This window comes from Nuphar pumila, chromosome 7 (assembly GCF_984573655.1).
Source record: "Nuphar pumila chromosome 7, dmNupPumi1.hap1.1, whole genome shotgun sequence".
NCBI classification, from domain to species: domain Eukaryota; kingdom Viridiplantae; phylum Streptophyta; class Magnoliopsida; order Nymphaeales; family Nymphaeaceae; genus Nuphar; species Nuphar pumila.
Window position 1 is genome coordinate 20,627,932 of NC_143255.1, and position 14,359 is coordinate 20,642,290.

Consider the following 14,359-nt stretch of genomic DNA (forward strand, 5'->3'; position numbering starts at 1 on the left):
TTTGTCAAGGATAATTTTATCAAGCTATTAAACAACAAAGTAATATCCAAATACATTATCACATCTGAGCCTTGTCGAAATAGCAAAAATTGAAATTTTGAAAGTGGTCCTCTTGTATATTTCTGCTAGGACATGAGTTTTGAATCCGAACTAGCCAACTATTGGCTTCCTGATGATCATAAATGTATGAACCTTCCAGAGAACTTTGAAATTGGACTTGTCTTGCGGTCGGATGGTAGGGGGGGCCCACATCTTGGCCAGGTGCTTCAAGCTGATTAAGATCTTGGGGTTGGCTTGATGTTGTAGGAGTCAGAGATTCAGCAGCTAATGCTCCATTGAAATCACCTGTTGAAGGAATCACATAAGAGGAAGGTCTTTTAATGTGATTGTGTCAACAAGCTCTTAAGGTGTGTTTGAATATCACATAAAATGCGACCAGGATCATGAGTGAACTTCATTCTTACGTGTGCTTGAGATTTAAGAAAATCTACATTTTTTGCATTTCAATGTCACTAAATTCCAGAGTTTTTGTACATCTGTGAGTCCAATTTCCAATGGTGTCTGTTCAGTTTGTAGTGGATGCAAAGTTTTGGTAGGAAGTGAGTTTGGATAACACCATTAGTTTGCCAACAGGATTCACCTTCTATCCACCTGAAAGAATTTTTGAATACCAGTAGAAGAAAGTCACTAGAATATGAGAACTGCAATTTTGATAGATTTTTTGTTTTTTTTCTCTTAAATCTAACTGTTCCCATGTGATCTACATGTTTGGTTTTATAAGGATCAGCTCTTGAATCATCAGATATAGTGCATAAACACAATTTTTTAAGGCTTTAAAATCAACACTTATAATCTTCATAAATATCCAAGCGTCCAAAAATTGTATTTTTTCATCCAAAATACATGATCCAATAGTTGTTTCCTATCAAGTTCACCATGCCGAACACATCTACATGGTTGGACTTGCCAAAGAAGTGTTGGAAATTCCCAGTTTATACGGTAGTTCTCATATATATATATATATATAAACACCTAAAGGATGATTTAGGACTTACTGGATGATGGTAGCAAATTACTGTGGAATGATCCGTCCACCTCCTTCAATTTATCCCAATTGTTGTAGGCATCTTGCACCAGCCATACTACTTGTTCCTTTAGAGTTCCAAAAACAACATTGCAAATTAATAAGATATCGAACAATGAGTTCACTATAAATGAGGATGAAGAAGGCCAGTGCTATTGACCATGATATCCATATGTAACAAAATGATAAGTATGATTACTTTTGATTTAGCCATAATGGATGCAAGTCAAGGTCATATTGATGATATGAACTATATGAAGTGGACTTCTATTTAAAAATAAGAGCTTGTTGATTAAGAATGATAGCTTTTCTGTTTTGGGATTCATCACAACCTGATGATGATGACGTTATATATATATATATATTCTGAAGATGAGCATTTAGAATGAAGAATGTAATACCTTCTGAACCCCACTGAGTTCATTGATGGGAAGCAGGCAACCATCAAAAAGCACAGCTACTAGTTGGCAAATGGAGTCCAAAATTACAACAACCCGCTGGCTCATGTCATGGTGGAAATACTTGTTCAACCCCAAGTTGCACGTCTTCGCGTGCTCCATTGTCGATTCCCACATTCTATCAGACATCCCTTTTCCAAGTATCTGATTATTCAAACATCCCTATATAATGTTAGTGGTAAACAACCAGTGGACAGCTACGGCTGGAAAACCAGCCAACGGCTGGAAAACCAGCCAACGGCTCATGTTCGTCTTGTAAAGAGCTCATTCAAACTCGTAAAATAGGTTGAGCAAGCTGAATATGAACAATAGGTATTCAGCTGAATATGAATTAGTAAAAAATGTAGTTTTTTTTGTAGACAAGCCGGTTCAAACTCAGCTCGTTTAACTGGGACTCATCAAGAACTCAACTTGGCTCACCACAAGAATGAGCTAAGCTTGAAAACTTGAAGCTCGGCTCGTCTACCAGACATATGGACAGCCCAAAAGGTATCTGCATACCTGGCTAGGCAGGGTGACTTAAGGCGTTCAAGCCGAAAGCTCGGCTCGTCAAAATGAGCGGTACCCAAAAACTATCACAAGTTTCTTATTTTGGATGAATCTCAGTCGTCCAATTTTCAACTGTTGAAGCTGTTCATCCAAAAAGTGAATCGCACCCAAATTTTTGGTGAGGCCCATCTAGGTGGGGGGCCATCATTTTTGGCAACTTTTGAGTGCCGTTCATCTTCATGGACAGCATCCAAGGTACCTTGGACCTGATTTTCTCTCCAAAGTATCTTAGATCCACAGCTTTTAAGGATCCAAGATAGGTATTTATAATAAAAATCTTTGGTTCTTTGGCCCGACCTGACCACAGGAAAAAGGGAGAGTAATCAGATCCCTCGCTTTTTGAGAACTGAAGCCCTCAAATTCACCCAGCAATAAAAATATGTAGCTTTATTTTCTTACCCTTCGGAGGAGTGTTGGGTCCATGACTTCTAGCTTGAGGAAGTCTTGGACACTGTCGATGCCCTCAGCAGCTAGCCTTTTATGGAAAGCACCATCCTTTCCAATCTTTTCCAAACGCCATACTTCATCGTCCAATGATGGCGGGTGATGCTTTTTGTAGGCTGAAATACATAAACGTAGTTAGCTGATGATGTTGATGATGGTGGACAGGGACTTGGCATATTTTTTCTTTTATGTGTTAATGCTCATATAATGACTGTGATAAACATGAACTATGAAGGATCCAATGCTTTGCCCCCAAATGTTGAAAAACACGCTTGGGCCTTTTCGATCATTGTCTGTGCATGAGGATGATGATCACGAAGATTGTGATGATAATGATGATTTAAGGTGAAGGTGTAATGTGGCATTTGAAACATTGGTCTCTGTATGATTGATGATGATGATGATGGTGGTGGTGGTGGTGGTGGTGTTAATGACAATGATGAATTACATACATTCACCACGATGGTCCTTTACAACAAAAGCTTCTGATAAAGCCTCTCCAATTTTAACCACACCATTGTTTTCTTTCACTACTCTGGCTACAAGCCTGAACTTTCGGCTTCTTGTCCGACTAGAGTTGTCTGTAAACGCAAGCTCCCTGATTAAGCCAGCCCCATCTCTTAGTGTAACAACAGCATCTCCTGCAAGCAGCGGCTGTTTTCCGTCACGACGTCGAACCAGATTACTGTTGAGTTCTTCTGAGGTCCAGCTTTCCCCATCACCAGGAGAGAAATCGCCATCTAGAACATGTATTTCAACCTTCAGTGAAGGTGGGAGATCTTGCTGCGCTCTAATCCCTGTTTGGGCGTCTATGATTACAATCTCCAGAGGTTTGTTGTCTTGACCTTTAATGTTGCTGCTTGTGAAGATTGGAAGAGCCAACTTCTCTTTAAAGCTCAGCCTTAATTTTGGTGCTTCGGCAATTTCTTGTAGTTGCCTTTCATTTCTTCTGCAGAAAAAGAGAAATGCCAAAAAAGCTAGTTGTGGGTATGTTATTAATTAGAAACTGAAAAAAACAATGACCATAGAGACAAATATCAGCGATATTTTGAAAATATTGCCAAAAAAGCTTTTATTGCTGTTTTAAACAGTCAGATATCACAATAATTTCAAAATATCGCTATATTTTTATTTATACTAAAATATTGCAATTTTATCATGATATTTATAGTTATATCGGCTATTTAATGAGAAAAGGTGACACTCCTGATTTTTATTTCATCTTACAGATATATTTTTATATTTCTTAATTTATTTATTTTTGCAGGTAAAAACATTAGAAAAATGAAAATTTTCATGAGAATTTGGCTGCAGCAATTTCGCCGTTTTAAACTTTCACTATTGTAATGGCAGGGCAGATAATATATTTAAATTGGATTTCTTCATTTCTATTGTTACACTTTACTGTTTGACTCTCTCTCTCTCGTGCACGTGCACGCCCACACACAAAAAGCAGGCAAACAAACAAGAAAGCAAGCAAAGGGTACATTTACATCACGTGAAATGTGATACTATAGTTTACAAAAGTTGGTAACAACTAGTGTGGGAAACAGATCAGGTCATGCTGAACATGAGCGTTTTTGCTCATGCCGACATCGTGACCATCCGATTTGCATTTTAAAAAGCTCAAAAGTCAATAAAACCACGTGGCATTCATCCAAAATGCAAACAGACGGCCACGATGTCGGCATGAGCAAAAACGCTCATGTTCAGCATGACCTGATCTGCTTCCACTAGTGTGATGCCAACAGTCAGCCTCTGTCACTTAAGTTATATAATGCATACAGAAAAGCTAGTTGTCATTCCAGTGGTCCTAAACTTTTGCTTGATGCAAGTGCGCTTCTCAACACTTCTATGTCGATAAAAGTTGGTAACGGGTTTGCTGGAATATGCCTCGGCTGTCATGTTACGGTTTGATTCTTGCAGGCGCTACTTTTTGTGTAAGCCGACACCCAGCATAGGCCCTGAGGGAAGTCTCTAAGTTCTAAGCCTCCGGGGGGCTATATATGTCTCCACGCTGGGGTGCGGATTGTTTGAGTTATAAAATAAAAAACAAAAACTAATGTGATGCCAAAAGTAATGCATACAAAAAAGCTAGTTGTGGTCCTAAACTTTTAGTATATATATATATATATATATATATATATATATAGAGAGAGAGAGAGAGAGAGAGAGAGAGAGAGAGAGAGAGAGAGAGAGAGAGTAGGTGCTTGAACATTAGGTGCTTGCCATAGGTGTTGGATGGGCTCTTTTGGTGTTTTTTTTTCAGTTGTGACTCTATAAATGTGTTGAGCATGGTCGATTTACTTACGAGGAATCCGCACATGGATCATGTGTTTTCGATAAAAAAAATGATATTTGAAGCTTAAAAAAATTACAAAGATTTTGGACAGTTGATTTTTCAAATATTATAAAAACCCACCCATGTGTCGAAATCGTGATCCTTATAAAATCAAGTACATAGATCACATCTTTACGATCAAATTTTAAAAATAAAATAAAATAAAATAAATTTGAAAAATCATCAAACACGTCTCGCAAGCACCTAATGTTCAATATATATATATATATATATATATAGGGTAACTAAAATATGTAAACCTGTCACATATGTAAATTGATATGAACCGAGATTTTCATAGTTTTTTTTTTTAAATTTTATTGTATGGATGCGATCTAGATGCATGATTTTTATAGAAAAAAATCTCTTGGATCATTCTATTACAATGTATAAGAAGGATCTTTTAAGGCTTGAAAATCAATGGCTCAAAATTTTTATAAATATAAAAAATTATATATTTTTATCCGAGATTATGATATCTAATAGTCAATTCCAAGCAAATAGTGTCGAATGCATATGCAAGGTTAGATTTGCAAAAAGACCTATGAAAATCTAGTTTTAGTTTTCTTTTATATATATATATATATATATATATATATGCTTGAATACCCCAACTACCAAATAGTCAGCTGGTTCACAATATCCAATTGCCTCTTAGCATTTCTGCTCTAAAGGCATAGGCACCTATAATAGTATGCCTTACATGACTTCTAATGTGAAATTTATCTTTAGTTTTTTCATTCTCCTTATGTGTAAAGCCAGGTGTCTAGTTGCAAAGTGCAGTCGTAAAATGGGGTTCTGCTGCGTTGTGGCATTAGCCGACTCGAGATCACTTTTTGTCCTTTTACTACATAGATCTTTCGCCTTTTCTATTTTTTTTTTCCTTGAGTAATTTATATATAGGTGTCTAACGAATCTATGATGAATTTACCTAATTTCTCTCATAGATCCGTGAAATGATACGGTGGATATCCCATCTGCAACCAAATGCCTTCGACGGACTCCACGTTCCAACTTCTCAAAAACCACCATCTTAATTATCTCAAAAGCCACCATCTTGTTTGGCCAGGATAAAGGGTAAAATTGTCATCTTCAAGAGTTAACTCTAGTTAAGTTAATAGAAAGTAATTACTCAGGTGGTCATCTGAGTAGTTTTTTAAAAAGTTAAAGTATTATTTTGAATAATTAGAAGCTAAGATGGCTAAACGTAAATTTGACATACATGAGATGCCTATACGTAGATTACCCTTTTCTTTTTTGTGTTCATCTTTATTGATGTCCAGGACAAAGGGATGGATAGAGACTCACAAATGATATCTTTGGAAGTATTGTCTAAGCTACCTTTCATAGTTCTACACACCCCCTTCACTTTGCATGTCACCCTTGAAAACACACGGGAAAATTTTATTTTATATAAGATAATGGCATAGATTGCTTAGCAGATCTCAAGCAGATGGAACCAAGGAAACTCATTTTTTCATCTACAGATTCTTGGATATTTATAGGGGTGTCAACGGTCGGTTTGGTTCGGACCCAGTTGAAACCAAACCCAGACTTGATTTGAGATGATGATACCGGATCCTCCATAAGAGAAATCATACCCAGATCCTATAAGAATTACATGAACCGGACCCGGACCTTATACCTGGTAAAATAATATATTTTTTTTTATCTTTTATACATTGAAAACTTACATATCTTAGACTGAACTCGGGTCATGCCCAGGTCTGGTATGAAATTTCAGAAACCATACCCGGCTCCATATATTAATCGGACCTTCAGGTCTGACCCCGTTTCTATGAAACCTTTTTATTCATCACCAAACCCTGACCCTATAGGGTTTGATACGTATTTGGCTTGGGTCAAACCCGACCCATTTACACCCCTTGATAGTTCCCTTTCAAATGGCATGGTACAGAAAACTTCTGTGCTATTGGTTTAACTTAATGGCCATATACTGGTCAGAACTGACAGGCCTATTAATGGGGGGAACACACAAGGCCCACCAATCAACGGCCGAAATCGATGGCTCAGTGGAGCCTTGTCCGCAGATCAAGGCATCCTATTGCATGTTCATTGACAATCTCCATGATCTTATTACTCAAAGCAACCTAAGGCTACCTACTTTGAACCCTTGATGAGCCCAACTATGCATCTTACCAATCTGCTTCAAAGCCACACCTCTGTAATGCATTCTATGTCGCATAATATGTCCCATTCTTCCACCCTTTCTTGGGAGTTTCTGGCCATTCATGGCTACTGCCTTGACACAAAAAAGGAGTTTGGTCTAATGGTTTATTTATATCATAGTTGATCCTAATTTAACATTAGAAGCATATATTGACTGTTGTTCAACAACCGAATATTTTTTCTGTAAATACCGCATAGTTGATTCCATCCATAAATCTCTGTCTTTATTTTGAGTTCCAATATCTATAAGAATTAGAATTCTTACCATTTCTACTATATATCTCTCTCAACCAAGTGCTCGTGGTCGGTGACAAGACAATCCAAACCAAGCAAGGCGTTACTCATGCTTATGATGACAATGCTTTCTATTCTACTACTATATATTCCTATGTAAATATTCGACTCACTAAGTCAGTGAATCTACGTATGGGGATTTTAATGTCAATGTGACATAAGATTTGCAAGAGAGACACTCAAGGTTGGGGGATTCAACGCACTATAAGTATAGCAGTATGTCATAAATAACCAAGTTCCCAACCCACAAACTGCCAAAAGGAGCACATTCACTGACATGATAAGAAATAACTTCATCTGATCGACCAGACTAGTCATAGAGTCATGCATGAGGTTCAGGAGGCCCCAGAAAACATTTATGATCATACCAACTTGGGTTGTTCTTCTTGATAAGAATTAATAAAGAGATAAGACAGCTGAAATATTTTGTCAATTTTTGTTGGAATGGCATAAAGAAAGTCTGAGACACAAGAACAACAGGACGAAGCCGGACCACCTCTAAGCATCACAACTTTTGATGGGTTTAATTAAGGCAAAATGGGTCAAGGATAACAAATTATTTAGTTCATGACACCTAGTTTTATGTGTCAATAATCTCCATCAGAAAATGAAATTTTAATTGCAAAGTTGCATTATTGGGCTAAGGGCCTTTTTGAGTTCTTGATATCCTTTTGTGGAGACATTTCAAAGAAACTAGAAAAGGATTCAAGCAATAAAGCTTAGTCCACGGTCCTTCTTGTTTGGATTATCCTTGCTCATGGGGTATCAAAGCTGTCCATCCCAATGTTGTCAGTGTAGGAATCCGACCTGTATCGTTTGGCCAACGATTCAGGTGCCTGAATCGGGCCGATACTGATTCTCAAGTGAATTTTTCTGAATCAGCCAAAAAATAATAATAAAATATTACGTGTCAATCATAATGTGACACCTGTTAAAGTCATTAAAATAATATTAAAAAAATTTAATTTTAAGTTATGTTTTATATTTATTAAAAAATAGACAATTCAGATCAGTTTCGTATCGATTTTCTGAGTATGATTCGTATCCGCCTATTCAGGTTAATACGATACAGACAACACTGATCCTACAAAACTTTGCTGTCATATCATTCATTTATTTTATTCTCCCAAAACATATCATTTACTTAGGAAGATAAATTCGTGCATGTTAAGGTAAAACACGCACATAGATATAAAAAATTTGATTACCATATCAAATAATTAATAAAAAAGAACAGACATTAGGCATGTCCTTGATGATAATTATAAGTTTAATTGTTTGGCCAAAACAAACAATTCAATAATTATCAAAATAAAAATAAATGAGCAAGTGAACCACAAAAAGGAGTAACCTGACCTATGAATTGCACGTACACCACATTCAACTGTACGCTCCACCTCCTCACGTACCTATGGAAAATTCGCTAACAACAATCAGGCACCACCACCACCACCAATATGATAAATTATGAATGGAGAAGACCAAGATGATGATGACGATGCACAATGATTAGTATTTCTATTATTTTCATTGCCACCATTGGGAACAATTAATGATGATAAAGATGTTGCTGACTTGTTCAAAATGATACACAATGATTCTTGTGGTTCTCCTCTGAGAGAAGTATTCAACATGATTTGTTTGCTAGGGATCATACTTTGGACAATCTTTTTAATGCAAAAATATAATTTGTTGAGTAATAAAATGTTGGTATATTGTAGGCTGTTGGTTTATGAAGCCTTGAAAACGAAACTTACATGTTGCAAAAACATGATCTAAAGCTTGTTTTCTACTAAAGAAACTATCTAGATCACATCTATAAGGTTAGATCTAAAAAAAGTAGAAAAAACGTGAAAAATAGTGCTTTCCCTTATATTGCACGCACAAACATATATATATATATATATATATATATATATATATGGCGAAAATATTAACTACATATTTATACATGATGTTAGCCCTTGAGACTTTTCAGAATATGGTGGGATTAGCGAAATTATAACTCCGTAATACTGATAATTTTAGAAAAAACCCTACATGATTATAACAGCATGCTGTTCATGGGATATTCGGGTGTGCTGCTGATGCTGAAGGAATTTCTCAAAAGAGGGAAGATGAGATAATCTTCTCGTTGAAGATGACCAAAAGGCAGTTAGTGCAGTATCATCATACCACTTTCCGAATCAATGGCTCCAAAACGGCACCGATGTTCTGCATAGATTTTATCATCACCAGTTCCCTCATAGCACTGCAACCAACCAACCATCAGTACTACTACTCAAAATCCTTATACAGTGAAACATTTCCAAACCTTCTTTCAAAAGAAAAATAAAATAGAAAAAACATTTCCAAATCATTGACCATATATATGTTCTGATACCATGAACTCAATTTCCTTTCAAAAATTTCCATCTTACAACAGAAAATAAATGAAAAGGAGAAAAAATAGACATGGGTTTTTCATTCAGAGATCTTTAACATACGTCGCTAGTGAACCGCTCCCCTTTGGTCGTTTCTTCTCTGGCATCTCACCATTATCTAATAGCCTCTTTGCATCCATGAGAGAGAGAGAGAGAGAGAGAGAGAGAGAGAGAGAGAGAGAGAGAGAGAGACTCTTCCGGTCTTTCCCTCTACAGGAGGAAGAGAGGGGAGGGGGGGGGGGCGGAGAGATGAGAATGGCACCTAACTTATTGTTCGTAATTATCTACTGATAAGCTCTAAAAGAAATAAAGGACAACAAGTGGGAAGAGTGAACAGATAATAATTGAGTCCACTTCGTCTTATTCTTAATTTAAATCGTCGTTTTCATTTTGTGCGGAGAAACAGCTAGGAAAGGCGTACGAAGCATCGGGCCGAATGACTAAACGAGGGAAAGGCACAACCAAATGCATCTTGCGTCATGCCAGTGACGTCTGCTATTTGGCCAAATTATTAAGCTATCCTTTTGCATCGTTTCTAGGTCAAGCATAGGAAATGACCCTTCGTGGTGTCAGTTTTAGGGTTTGACCACAAGTTCGAGGGTAGTGTTGTTTGGCTCAGAGTCTCTCTCTCACACACACATATAATATATAAACATAAAAATAATATACGAATAATATGAAAAGGCAAGAAAAATGGGTTTTTATTGCATTAACATTGGGTTAAAATTTGATATTTTCAAAGTTGGCACTTTTGTGAAAATATCATGCTTTCTTGTATGATATCAACCTTTGAAAATATCGTGACATAACTTAATATTTTTATGTGCAAACTATTCATGACACGATACATTCATTTTAAGCATGCTTTCATTATACAATTTCACATGGAAGACATAATGAAATTGAAAGTAACTACATGCAAGTATGAATACAATCACATTAAACATTGCAATACATCGAAATCATTCATATCAAACAAATGTCAAACATGTACCTGCAACAAACACACTTCAATATCCCGCTAACTACTACCATGCCTAGCATGGAATCCGTACTCCAAAAATAAGAACACTTCTATTCTCATACATTAAAATCATGCTCAGCATGATCTCCGAACTCCAACAAAGCAATCCTAGATATCAACAACTAAGTGAGTGTGTGAACAATAAAGTGTTACATCCAATAAATTAAATAACATGTGATGCGCCCGATTTGCATTATTTTTGTCACTTACTTACCACGGGTGGCGGGGCACAAGCGAGTTCCGTTGAGAAATCTGCAAAAAACACTGTGTTAAAATGAAGTCACCACCTACCGAAAAAAAACCGAGGCAGATGCAGTTTCACAGAACGCATGGGGCGACCCCTTTGCCGGAAACGCAGGGGGGCGACCCCCTGTCGAAAACGCAGGGGGGGGATGCGACCCCCTGCTGCCGGAAACGCAGGGGGTCGACCACCTACGCCCTGCTGCCGGAAATGCAAGGGGTCGACCCCCTATCGAAAATGCAGGGGGGGCAACCCCCTGCTGCCGGAAACGCAGGGGGGTCGACCCCCTGACGAAAATGCAGGGGGGCGACCCCCTGCCTGCTGGAAACGCAGGGGGGCGACCCCCTGCCTGCCGGAAATGTAGGGGGGTCGACCCCCTGCCGGAAATGCAGGGGGTCGACCCCCTGCCAGAAACGCAAAGGGGGGACCCCCTGCCTGCCGGAAACGCAAGGGGGGCGACCCCCTGCCTGCCAGAAATGCAAGGGGGGCGACCCCCTGCCTGTCGGAAATGCAGGGGGCCGACCCCCTGCTGCCAGAAACGCAGAGAGGTGATCCCCTTTCGAAAACACGGGAGGGGGGGGGGGGGGGTCGACCCCCTGCCGACGGAAGCGCTTACCTGCGCATCGCCGGGCGGTGGCAGGAGGCTGACGGGGAGCGGCGACTGGCGAGCGGTGGACGATGGGGGCCGGAGAGAGGCCGACGGGCGGCGGGAGGGAGAGGGCGGCGGGCAGGAGCAGTTGAAGAGACAGCGAAACATGAAAAGAGAAAGAGGGATGGAATTAGGGATTTACTCGACATTTAGCGACAAAATAATTTCGTCGCTAAGCCATCGTAAATCAAAATACAAAAATAACGACAAAATCTATTCTGTCACTGAATCTGTCGCTATTTAGAGACAAAACCTTACATTGCAAACTTCGTCGCTAATTAGCGATGATGTTTGAGACAGATTTAGTTTCATCGCTATTTTCATAAAGATTATTCATTGTAGCGACGGATTTATTTCGCTCGTTAAGCCGTCGCTAGTTAGCGACATAATTATTCCATCGCTAAATGCCGTCGCTAATTCCATATTTTCTTGTGGTGTAAAATGATTTTTAAAAAAAATTGATGACATTTATGAGTATGGTTTGGTTTATAGTTACCTGAAGCTTCTTAAATCCTTGGAAGCTCGCTTCAGAAGCATAAAGCTGAAGCTTTTTAAATCCTCGGAAGCTCGCTTCTCAAGCATGAAGCTGTATGCTTCTTTCATGCTTCCGAAGGTTTATAAGAAGCTTATTTATAATGAAATGGAAAGCATTGCTTCTCTTGCCCGCTATGAAAATGAACTTCCTTCGTGATAGAAATGCATTGTTGATAACAAAAGAATTAAAGTTTTGTTTTCATTATATATATGATGAATATTTATGCTTGAAATGCTTAAACTTCATTTAAAATAAAATAACAAAGCTTTTAACAATAATTTTACATTGTTTTTTTTTTTGCTAGTAAACTTACTGTCCCAGGCCGATCTTTCGGAATGGGGCATGTGCAATGCAGAGCTCTACTGAATGAAAAATGCATCGAGTGTAGGAACACACGGCATGCGTTCGCTTAATCGGTGACGTGCGGTGGTAGCATGGCATGCGATTGACATCAGTATTGTCGTTAGTGCATCGTTGTGTGGCGGCACAGACGTAGAGCGATGTTTGGTTGAGCAGTGCCAGCGGATCATAGGATGTTGCCTTTGGAGACTTGGTTAAGGACTTCTCGGCTTGTAAGAGATTTTCCACGCGTAGCGGTTGGATGCACGAAGGTGCGTGTGGGTTAGGGTTAATTCCCTGAGTAATCACCTTAGGTGGTTCCAACCGAGTATGGTGACTCGGGGCTAGGCAAGTGAATGCCTAGACGCAGGCGAATGAGTCTGGGTGGTGCTCTTCGCAAAGGTGTTCAATCATCAACTGGTCTTCAGATTGGGGGCCACAAGGTCTTGTTCCTTCAATGACAGGGTTTTGCTATGTCGTGTGCATAGAGTTGCAATACGCTCCATGGCACGCAATGCTAAGGAAACGTTTGTGCCTCTTTCGGAAGTGATAGCTGGTATGAGACGACTATGCATGCACTAAGCGGCATGGACTACATAGAATGCGCATTTGGAAATACGCTTGATCAGCTTCCGCTAGACAGCTGCGCACGAGGTAGTGCATAGGGCCAATGAAAATGATTCAGCACATGAAAAGGTGTTGGTACGCGGCCTTTGGCTGTTAGGCTAGCCAGCTTGGGCAACTTGGTGTGTCGTAAGTTTGTGAAGCATTCTATGGCCGTGACAGAGCGATAACTAGGCTTGCGGCGGTAAGGAAGGATCGTCGCACCGCACTAACTTATTGAAAAAAGTAAGTCTGTGATAAATTGACATCAAAGCAGAAAGATTCACGGAGACCTTGTTCTTCATTGTGTGCGACACCGAAAAGGACAATGATGGTTTATCTTGGTTATGTAATTTTGCGCAACTGAAGGGTGGTTGACCGAGCACAGAAGAAGGATGTTGGCAGGATGGTATGGGACATCTTGTCAATGATAAGCAGAAGTGTAAGATTGTTGTTCAGTTGGATAAGGAAACGTAGATAAGCCAAAGATTCCTACTAGTTGTGCGTTAGGCTCACAGGTGGAGTGTGGCGTTTGCCTTGTACATGCAGAGAATGCACGTTGGATGGATTTGCACCTTTGGGTATGGGAGACTCGACTAGACTTCTAAATACTCTCCCAAGATTGTGGGTTAGCGGAGTACCCACGTTGAGCAGAAGGCTTGTTGTTTTGGTTCCTTGAGTTGACAGATCTTCAATGAATGGCGCGTGTAGAAAAAGTTGTTGTTCGTGGCTCGTTGGTTCCTGCATGAATATTTGCTGACTCTAAGAGAGAGTACAACGTGCTAACTTCGGGAGTGGAGTGCAACATTGGGGCAAAGTTCCCTTGTGAGGATGAGTGCCCAGGAAGACACTTTGGAGAACCACATTAGAGTGATACGTAAGCAGATGTTCCTCACATGAAGACCAGTTTGGACCATTGAAAAACCGCAAGTTTGTGCTTAAGGGAGTTGATATCCCTGCGGCATGCATTAGTGGTCGTCTTTCTTTGTGAGGACCACGAAGGGTTTGGATTTTCCCTTGCTGGGGTTGAAGGCACCCTAGCCATGAGCATCAAGACGACAAAGTTTATCCTACGAGCGAGGATGACCCATTTGTGTTTGAGACTACACTGGGGTCTCACGAGCAGAGAATGCTCGATGTTGATAAAGCAGAAGACCACTGTTTAAGTGATCGGTGATGAGTTAA

General features: G+C 39.4%; 1 protein-coding gene across 1 annotated transcript; it reads right to left on the reverse strand.

Moving 5' to 3' along the window:
* On the reverse strand, nucleotides 1-10,060 carry LOC149831447 (protein SAR DEFICIENT 1-like). Its single transcript, XM_090012076.1, has 8 exons — nucleotides 9,847-10,060; nucleotides 9,536-9,611; nucleotides 8,717-8,769; nucleotides 2,988-3,484; nucleotides 2,491-2,651; nucleotides 1,486-1,686; nucleotides 1,056-1,152; nucleotides 1-345 (listed from the first exon to the last, which is right to left on the reverse strand). The coding sequence occupies exons 1-8, from the start codon at nucleotides 9,921-9,923 to the stop codon at nucleotides 59-61; spliced, it is 1,449 nt and encodes a 482-aa protein (XP_089868202.1). The 5' UTR covers nucleotides 9,924-10,060; the 3' UTR covers nucleotides 1-58.
* Between the last annotated feature and the right edge of the window lie 4,299 nt (nucleotides 10,061-14,359).